The sequence below is a fragment of the Alligator sinensis genome, unplaced genomic scaffold (genome assembly GCF_000455745.1).
Source record: "Alligator sinensis unplaced genomic scaffold, ASM45574v1 scaffold550_1, whole genome shotgun sequence".
In the NCBI taxonomy this organism is placed as follows: Eukaryota; Metazoa; Chordata; order Crocodylia; family Alligatoridae; genus Alligator; species Alligator sinensis.
Genome location: NW_005841980.1, coordinates 3164409 through 3174692, shown reverse-complemented (window position 1 = coordinate 3174692; position 10284 = coordinate 3164409). Strand labels below are relative to the sequence as shown.

At 42.3% G+C, this 10284-nt stretch overlaps 1 protein-coding gene across 1 annotated transcript in view; it reads right to left on the bottom strand.

Annotated features, from left to right (window-relative positions):
- Nucleotides 1-10284, bottom strand: part of LOC102380084 (E3 ubiquitin-protein ligase RNF130-like) — a gene marked incomplete at its 3' end in the record, with an annotated part of 48074 nt that overhangs the window by 12480 nt on the left and 25310 nt on the right. The window contains exon 3 of the mRNA XM_025201004.1: nt 1203-1453. Within this exon, the coding sequence (XP_025056789.1) occupies nt 1203-1453 (251 nt within the window). The remainder of the gene's footprint in view (nt 1-1202; nt 1454-10284) is intronic.

Genomic DNA, 10284 nt, shown 5'->3' with positions numbered 1-10284 from the left:
AGGCTTCCACTGCTGCTTGCAGGAGGGCAGGGGAGAGGAGGAGCATGTGTCCCTGGATCTGTGCAGAGCAGGGTGGGCTGCGGGTTGGAGCCAGAGCCAGCGCTGCATAGCTCTTCTCACCGGGGTCTGGGCTCAGAGCAGGCTCCAGAGGCGCAGGAAGGATGCTGCATCCACCCCAAATTTCGCCACAGCTCCACTCCCAGCTCTGTGCCAGAAACAGCCACAGCCCCGGCTGAATGCCCCACCTCCACCCAAGCACCAGGAAAAGCTGGGGCGGTGGCATGGGGCAGGGAGAGGAGCTGCAGCAAAATCTGGGGTACCTGCAGCTTCCTCCCAGTGCTGTTGCAACCCACGGCGAGAAGAGTCCCACACAGTGCCGGCTCCAGCTCCACTCCACAGCTGCCGCCTGCCCCATGCCAATCCGGGGGCATACGCCCCCTCTTCCCCCACCCTCCCAGGGTGCAAGCAGCAGCTGGAGCTGCCCCCACCCCACGAGCAGTGCCTCCATCCTGCACCCCCACCTGCCCCAGCTGGGCAGCACCTGTTCCTACCCCCTCCCTTACTGCGGGGGACACTGATCTACCCCCACTTCCACCACAAGGGTGTTATCAGCTGATGGCAGCTGTATCAGATATCAGATTGGTATCAGCCGATATGCCTCCTTAAATATTGGCTACAGGTATCGGCCCCCAAAATCTATCGGTGCACCCCTAAAGATTACATATATGATCCAACCCTCAGTTAGCAAAATCTCCCCAGAACAATGAGCAGCCAATTTCCTCCAGCAGCATACCATACAATTTTATCCAAAACTTTATTTCCTTTTAAAATCTCTAGTAGTTTTCAAGAGAAGCAAGAAATATTATACTCTATTTTGCCAAAACTGGGTGATTTTTGTTCTCAAGAAATGAGTCTTGCTTTGGAGGACTCCATGTATTTTATTCTTCAGTTTCTGTGCATTAATCTCACAATGAAAATAAAAATTCTTCCCTTAGTAAAGAAAGATTATGTGTCTTACTATACACAACTATCACGTAGCATCTTACGCTCTGAGCGCTGAGTATTTAAACATCCAGAATCTACATTTAAAGACTACAAGTTCAATGTTTATGGCCCAACAGACCATGCATCAGCAATCAACTGTACAGTATACTGTTTTATATATATTTTCATAAATTGATAGGAGAAAAACAACCTATTACCTGGTTCCTGTCACGTGCACTTGTGTACCTAATCTTTTGGATGAAGTAAAATATTAACCATGCTGAAGAAATGATCATCAAAACGATGAATGATATTGACACAAAGACCAGAGAGCCACGACTGAAATTCTTTGGAGGAACGCGAGCGCCGACTGCTATTGCCATTAAGACAGAAATGTTCTTCTCCAAGTAATTCAGGATCTCCTTCACCTTTGACTCTGTAATCATCACAGCAACAATGTCCCCAGTTCCTAGAAGAAAGAAGCGAAAAGTTCACACCAACCTTTTAACACACGTGCATCCTACCTACTTAAAAGGGAATGAACCCTAGCCCTCTGGCCCTTTGTGACTGACATTCACAACTTGTCCTACAAACCCAGATCCCTAACTTACATTCATAAACGCACCTGTACCATAGTCCTCTAGCAAATCGATAAGCAGCATTTATTGCCTCTGTAGCTGTTTTAAGCAATTTCAGAATGCACAACTCTTTTCCTCCTTTCCCAAGCACATTAATCCATGTATACCTTGTAGATGTTAGCCATGTGACTTGAACAGATATTACTTTTTTCAGTCTTTAAGACTATGCAGGAAATTCATTCTATAGAGAACAGAATTTGGGACTTATTTTTATTTTATTCATTAGAAAGCTTCACGTGCACCACCCTTGTAGAGAGTAGGGTACTTGCAGCAGTGATTACATCACCAAAAAAACAAACTAGTTCAGGGTATGAAGTGGAAAAAAGAAGGTTTAATTTCTTGCCTCCTTAGGAGGTACCATATAAAATGAGGATGCAATCTGTGGGGGGAGTCGAGTGTTGGGGGGATAAAATCTGAGAAGAGTGAGGGAAGCAGTGCAGGTTGCTGCAGAACACATTCAATGCATATGATTCAGCTTTATAACATTCAGGTAAGACACCAAATGCAGCAAGGTCCTCCTGTAATAGTAATGAACCAGATCAAGTGACTGGAGCTGGCTATGAATTCCCAGCAAAGGGCTTTACTAATCAAGACTAGAAACTGTGAATAGCTGAACAGTACCTCATGGGAAAAGCTTAGTAGAGCACTGTAGTGATCAAAAGACAAGAGATTAGGGAGTCTGGAAATTCAAATTTTAAGGTGGCACTTCAAAGAAAAAATGTTGTGCATTCTCATAATTATAATTATTTAGATGGCTGTAATTCTGCTGTGCATCTCTAAACATGGAAAAACAAGAACTCTACAAACAAATTTATCTTCAAAGACCAATGCAAATATCCAGTAGCTACTATGGTGTCTACATTTTTTAAATTCTACTTTCAGTGTCTGACAAAAGAATCACTGCTTCCACTCTCTTTCCCAAGTCAACTCTTTTTTGTGACTAAGATTACCATTGGCTTCCTGGTGACAGTTAACAGGCAATTAATTACTGTGTATGAGAACTATTCCTTTCTGATCACTACTTTTAGGACTGGAAAAGTCATAATGATGATGGGGAAAAAATAAAAATAAACAAATAAACAAACAAAAAGAATAAAAATAAAAATAGTAATAATAATAAATCTCATCATAAATCCTACTATTTTTTCATCCTCTAGCATCAGGCAGAAAGCCCAGGAAATCAGCCTTGGCCTTTCCTATTTCGTGGTGTGTGGGGAAACAGTCTGGTGTTCTGTTTAAGAAACCTTAAGGATGGGCAGAAACCTTCAGTGACGTCGTTTCGGGGTGTTCTACCTGGAGGACCAGCTGAGAATACCAGAAGGTCTTCAGCACTTTAAGAAACCCGGTATTTTTTGTGCGCCTTCTGCAAACAGCTTTGGGATCTCCCCGGCTATTCTAGGTAATCCTGCTCCAAGAGGCTGCTGCAGACAGCTGAGCAAACGGCCCCAAGAGGAACCATCTTGATGTACACAGCTGAATGGCAACTGCTGGGGAAAGCTACAGGTTTCCCCCAAGATGATTTGCCTGTTTTGCCAAACCAGTACCAGATGCTGTATTAATGGTGGACGCTAGAGATTCAAAGGAAATGGCAAAAGTTAGGCTTCTGTGCAAGTCACTCTGGAGAAAGAGAAACAAAAGAGAGAAAGTTTGGGTGCAAAGCAGAGGGAAGAACAAAGTGCTAAGATTCAGCAGAAAAATCAGGAGTGACATCCACCAGCGGTACAGTGAGGGCTGGTGGCCAAGACAAAAGCCAAGGCTTCTACGTGTGTAAGAAAGGGCTGTGGAAGGACAAAGTTCTTGTAGAAAAGAAAAGGTCCCGGGAGAGGAAACTGGAAAGATCACGTGCTGGGTGCTCCCATCACCTGATGAAGCTGATCAGAAGGTTGCTTGACAATGGGACTGGAGAGGTTAGGAGAGAGCTCTGCAGATTTTGAGAGAGAATCTTTTTATATTCTAGAGGAAAGGGAAGTGGACAGGCAGGTTTTCCCTTCACCTCCCACCATACACCCAGATCCTTGAAAACAAGTTCCCTCCAAATAACCTTACATCATTTAACACTTACAGTATTTTAAATGAATAGGTTGGAAGTAGCATTTAAACAACCCTGCATTTTAGAAACCAAGTTCAAGTGCACAAAACTCAGTGCCTTCTCCTGACCTGAGTGTTTTTTAAAAATAAATTATTACAATAACATAGAAGTTTTACACAGCAACCAGAAATCAACAATATTTATGGAAACCATTTATTTTATCAGTAGTGCACCAGAAAATCACCAACCATCCAGTACAGACTATCTGAAAAGGCCTTTCCTCCATTCTTGAGGCAGAGGAAACATTTCACTTTTACATGAAAACTTACTGGGATATTTACTGGGTGGCAGGACTTGAACAACCAAACAAGAGCAAAAGTTTGTCACTGTTTTACAAACACTGTCCCTTAATTGTAAGAAAAAGGTATTCCCTGGCTTTCTACCTTGGTTCCAGTACAGAAGGGATGTTCTGAAGCATCCTCCCCTGTAGCTGCAGCTATGAGAAGACAAAACCCAGTGCGCCTTCGGCGAAGAATTCACTGAAAGCATGAAATACTGATGTAGAAATATTTCTGTAACCCTGAACTGTATAGCTCAGATGATACATGATCTATCAAGATTATTTATTTATTATTGTTTTTCTCTAAAGATTTAACTTCTGCTTTACATACCTGATGGTGGAGGAAGAATGATTTTTCCCACGAATGTGTTGGGTTATACTTCCTACTGCGTTACCCACTGTGATTCTGGGATCATTTTTGTGTTGACCTATCAACCAGCAATACCCAAAGTGGGTTCCCAGCATGGTTTATACACGGAGCCATCTGCAAAGCACAACTAAAAGATCATATGATCTTAGTCTCTAACTGCAAAAGCTTTTACTTCTAGTCCTGCCTCGATGAGCTGACAATCTGTCATGTGTTTTTACAATGCCTAGCACAATGGGGTCCTTTGGCACTACTGCAATATAATTTGAACACAGAATGACTCAAATTGAAAACAGTCAGCACAACTGCTGTTTCTGACCTTGCAAGGGCCAAGAAAACTGCAGAACAGAAGAAAAGGTTGTGCCTGCTTAAAACATCCTAAAGACTTCCAAATTGGTGTAAACCATAACTTTGTTGAAAGGGCTCCCTAGTGTAGAAAGCTATTTAGTATAGTTCATAAAAATGTGTTCATCCAAAAACTTAGACAAAGAAAAACAAATCTTTCACTTCTTACATCTTCAAAAACGTGTAGCTCCAGGTGGACTCTGAATTAGTATTCGTAGACACAAATCTCTGGATATTAAGGGTAAAAAAAAGTCACATTCCAATATGCTAATAAAAAGCACTGCTTTGGGTAGCCCAGAACAAAGCCATTCTGTAGAGGAAGGGGAGAGGTGCTAGGGTGTTAACTAAACCCACCTGGAGGCCACGAGTTAAGGACAGATGCTAGATCAAGATCAGGGATAATTTACAAATCCCAGTGTTTAAATTTAACTTTTACCAGCACTCACTTAGCTTTTCCGATCCAACAGGAATACCAAATTAAACAATTCAGCTGGAAGCGCTATGAAAATGCATGGTAATCAAAACACAATCATTACATAAAATTAATTTTATATGAGAGAGAAAATAAGAGGAACTGAAAGACAGGAAGAGCTGAAAAACAAGGAAAATAGAACCAAAAAAAGCCGTATTCAGAAAGGTCCCAGTGGTTTTTCTAGTAAATTATGAGTAGAGTTCCTAGCAAGTGCTGGGGGTTTTGCTAGCTTACTAGAGCTGGTTCACTCTTGCCAGCTACTTTAAACAACATTTGGAAGATAGGAAGCTATATCAAACAGCATCAATCTCTCGTGTTTGCCAGTGTCAATGCAATAAGTTTACTCATATTTGTTTTTACTTTAAAGCTACCAGATCTCATCTGAAACTCATGGTGTTAGGTCAGGCTACTGGATTAGTCAGACTGACTGCATCCAGACGAGCGTGGTCATGCGGTATGTGGTGCTCCAGACCAGTCTGTGGTGACACACTGCCCATTTCAGGCGTTCCCTGTGCTGCTACCTTGCAGCGGGGGAGAGGGTTGACCCCAGGGTCAAAAAACCTGTGCAGAAAAAAGCGGGGAGGTGCACGTGGCGGTGTGCCCAAAACTGGAATCTAGCTGGCCGGAGCCACACTCTGGCTACCAGCCAGGCTCCCAGCTGCAGGAGCACTGTGGGTGCAGCTTCCCAGGCCTCCTGGTAAGGCTGTTGGGGCCAGTACTGTTGGTGGCCCCAGCTTCCACTACCCCACCCGGGGTAACCTGCCATGTGCCAGAGGGCGTGGGGCACAGACACTCCCCAGAGACAAGCAGCAGTGCCACAAGTTGCGCCACTTCTTCTTGTCCCCAGGGAAACAGACGTCCACACTTGTGTGAACGTGGCCACTGTAATTGAATTTGATCCAGTATGCCATTCCTTATTCTCTCCTACTGCTAAAAATGTGACTCAAAGAGTTAGTCAACTTTGACTGGATGAAAAATTTTCAGGTAATACAGTGGGATGCCTGCAAGCGTCCAACTGAATAAATCAATGCTTGGAGCAAAGCAGAGAAATACCGTGGACAATTTCTTTCAAAAGAGGTTGTGTTTTTTTGGGTTTTTTGGTTTTTTTTTGAGAAGCAGGTCAATACTATATTTCAGCTGGGTGACAGCACTTCAACTATGTCACCGTATACAGCCAGTTACTGGGGACAGTGGTCCAACTGATTTCAGAAAGGGAAATCATCGATGTTGGTTTGGCATGATTCTTTGCAATAAAATATGAAGAATTAAGGACTGGCTGTTGTCATCTCAACTAGCTAGTGCCAATGTCACCAGGACATTTGCTCCTGATAAAGGCAAACCAGGGGCCAGGGGAGCAGGGAGCCCTGTAGGTTAGATAGGACTTGCTTCAGTGAACAAAGTAGAAAAGTGTACGTACAGTGGCATAAATAACCATTATAGTGCACAATGAGGTGGGACATGGAAATGAGGTGGATGGACAGGTTTTGTACAGCCAGACCTTCATGCTCGCATTACAACTGCACACACACATGATCAGATAGTGCTAAATAAAGTCACAGGAAAACAAAGATCACAATCGTGCATGTCAGCGTTTAACCTCTAAAAGCAAGGTTAAACACAGTTATCATAGCTGGGGAAAAATAATTTTAAAAAGGACCACTGGTTTACTGGAACTTCTCTTCCTATTGTATTTATACCATTAAAGCATTGAACAATCACCTGGTACATACATTTTTACATTAGGATGTTTGTTCTTTTATGGGAGAGTGCTACTGGGACCAGAATAGATGTTACCATATTCTGAACAAGAAAACTGTAAAATAAATAACTGCACATGAAACATTGTGCCCTTATATCCAGCTGGAGCATCCACATGAAACCATAATATGCCCTTGGGAGCCCCTGGCTGCCTCAAATTTCTGAAAGTATGGTGCAACCCCTTTTGGATACTGTTAGACAGGCAATTTTACTGAACAAAACCAGGCAGATCAGCTACCAAGACACTGGTTAAAAGACTGATCTATGGAATAAATTATTTCTGTTCACTTGTTTTTCTTCTAGATACCTGCCAAGCTTAAACATTCAGAAAAGGCCAAGTAGTTTTGGTGGTTCCAGAATGAAGCAGCAGCATTAATGGAGCAAGGACAGTTTTGTACTACTTAGGCCACATTCCTACAGTTAGTTACATGTGCTAAACTTTATGCATATTAATAAGCCTGTTCAAAAGAGCAGAACTAAGTTAGCATGTGTTATGCACTCTAAAGTCCAGTTAGTCCGTCAGATACATTTCTGAAATAAATGGAATTTCCCTTCTTGTCATTTGAAGTCCCCTTTCTAAAAATGGATTATTAGATTATAAAATCTTGTAACATGTTCTTCTGAAATCATATATAGGCATTCGAAAATAAAAACTGCAATACATGCATTTCTCCTTCCCACACGAAAGCCACCACCTTTTATTCTTATAGTCCCTTGCTGCAATTTCTCTAATCTAGCAGCTATAATTATTTTCTCACTTAGTAGGCTACTGGTTATATCATCAATTATATGTAAAGCTGTGTAAATGCAGGGTCAGAGTTGTCCAGAAACTGGAATATTAATTACTGGTAAATGAGAAGTAACCAAGATGTGAAAAAATGTACTTGCAAACAGTTTGTTAGGCTCTGAGCAACAGTGGTACTTTATCTTCCTCTTCTGTATGCATTTGAGTCATTACTTTCATAGTCACGTGCGTGTATGATGCGAGCAAAGTTAACGGGCAATGTGCCAAAGTTATAAAGCAATTACTATTTTTCACATTTATCTACCCTGGCATCTTTCAATGCTTATAGCCTACAAGGGTCTACAAGGCATTTCACATTTAAATGCGCTCGCATCTCTGAATGCTGGTAGTCTGTTGTCTTCCAAAGATAAGTAACACCTCAAAACCAGCAGAACACATCTGAAGTAAGATTTAGGTTATATACTTATACACGTGCCAGATGTCTGCTCCAATGCATGCTAATTAGCACACAATTAAATACAGCAGCCACCGTGTCATGTCTATTCAGTGTCCCTGCACTTCAAAATGGCAGCAGAGGCACTTTAACTAAAGCTCGTTGAAGATGAAGGACCTGATCCCGAAAGGTGCTGAGCATTCAAGACTCTCAATATCCCTAGACACCACAGATGGTTAGCAACTAAGGATTAAGGCCAAGTCACCAAATTCATGTTACAGGACATTTGTATGTAATTCTCCCACATCCCTCCCCATAATTACACTGACAAGGATAATACCAGACTGATCCTATTTCACAGTCCTTTTGCTTCAGGGCCGCAGGTAATCAATATATATAATTAATAAATCTTTTATTCAGGCTGATGGTCCTGGTTATAACCATAAACTGCATCTGACTGGAGGGCTTGGGGGCAACATAGTGGAGCCAGCTGTGGTGGGGTAGCTCCTATATCACAAGGTTGCAAACTCTAGAGTAAGGCGAATATTGGGCACCTCCCCCACTGCCTTGTGGGCAGCCGTTGGCTGGAGAAAGGACAAGGGCCATCACCCTGGCAGAAACATGCCTTTGCCTAGGGATTCGGCAGTCAGCAGCATTTCTTATCCGTTGCTCTCCGGCAGCAGCTACAACCATCGAGGCACTGAACGTCTGGACTCGGTCTGGCCTTTGGATTCTGTCTCAATGGCCTGAAGGGAAGGGGTGATAGGTCTTGGGCAGCCTCCACTCCTCCATACTTCTGCCTAGGCAAGAGGCTCAATGTACGTGTCCAAGGTCTTGGTGCGATGGTCACAGGACTCTGAACAAGTGCATTCATAAGGCGCTTGCCTAGACCTCTTACACGTACACCACGATCCAGAGGATTGACGGTAGCCTACTTGTATTCAGGCTTAAATGAACAGTTCAAAGCACCTGAAGTCTTATTGTTCTAGTGAAGCATTATCAAATGTGCACTTTATGATAAAATTCACTTGCTCGTTTTCACTGAAAAGTAAGAGCCTGATTTCAAGAGAACTCGGCTTAGTCACCAAGTTTGTTTGGAAATCCTACCCCTAAGTGTCACAAGGAAATCTTCTGGGTAGTCTACACTTTTGGATATCTGGCCAAAGTTCCTTACCACTTAGTTTCACACTTTAAAATAAGATGAATTTGCAGAATTAGGGCTTTTAAAAAAAAAAAAGGAAGAATAACTGTTGATATTCCATCACAATTGCGGTATTTTTCTGGGAAAAAAAAATCTGCAGCAAAAACTGTCGCATAATAAAGAAAACCTGTCAGGTTTACAGTGCTGCATTTCTACTTCACCATGGTGGCAAGAAAAACAACAAAACAACTGTGCGACAGTTGCTTCATATCAGACTGAAAGAACATTAAAATGGTATTACAAAAAAAAGAAGGAAAAAAAAAAAAGATTCATCTCTCCAATTCACTGATTGCAAGATAATGCTGTTACAATCGACTTAACTGGCCTTTCTAACAAACATTCCCCTACCGTTACCACTACAGTACAGTCCCAATGGCAGGAGCACAAGGTTCCCGAGAGCTGATGGCATTTTAACCGCAACATCCTGAACATCAGTGGTGCTATTAACAGTGGGAAATTTCTGAGAAAAACAGCTTGCATGGAGAGAACCTGGAAAGATAGCAAGACCATCATCATAAGGGGATCTCTTTACAAGACAAGACTACCAGCCTGCAATGGGAAGACATAAGGATAGACTGAAACTATTACTTAGCACATTGTTGTGGCTGTACCCTCTTAGATTAAGGTAGAAAGGGAATACGAGAGGAACCAGAACCCTAGAAGAGTTTGCCGGAGGAATCAAATAGCATCTGAACTGATCTGGAAAGTGTACAATGTACTTTTAAAAAGTTGTATTTCCTCAAATGAGTCATCTTTATGGATAGCGTCACTGTATAGATTCAGAAAAAGCAGAAGTATCAGATATGACCATATAAGAGATACAGTTAGAGAGAGGATTGAGGGTGCATATAGACATGTGGGGATGCATACTCCAACATGCTGCAATTACAGTGTCTTAGAGCAGGCTCAATTAATCCAGCAGATTAATTGAGTCTGCTGGAGCATGCTAATTAGCACGCTCCAGCAGTCTCA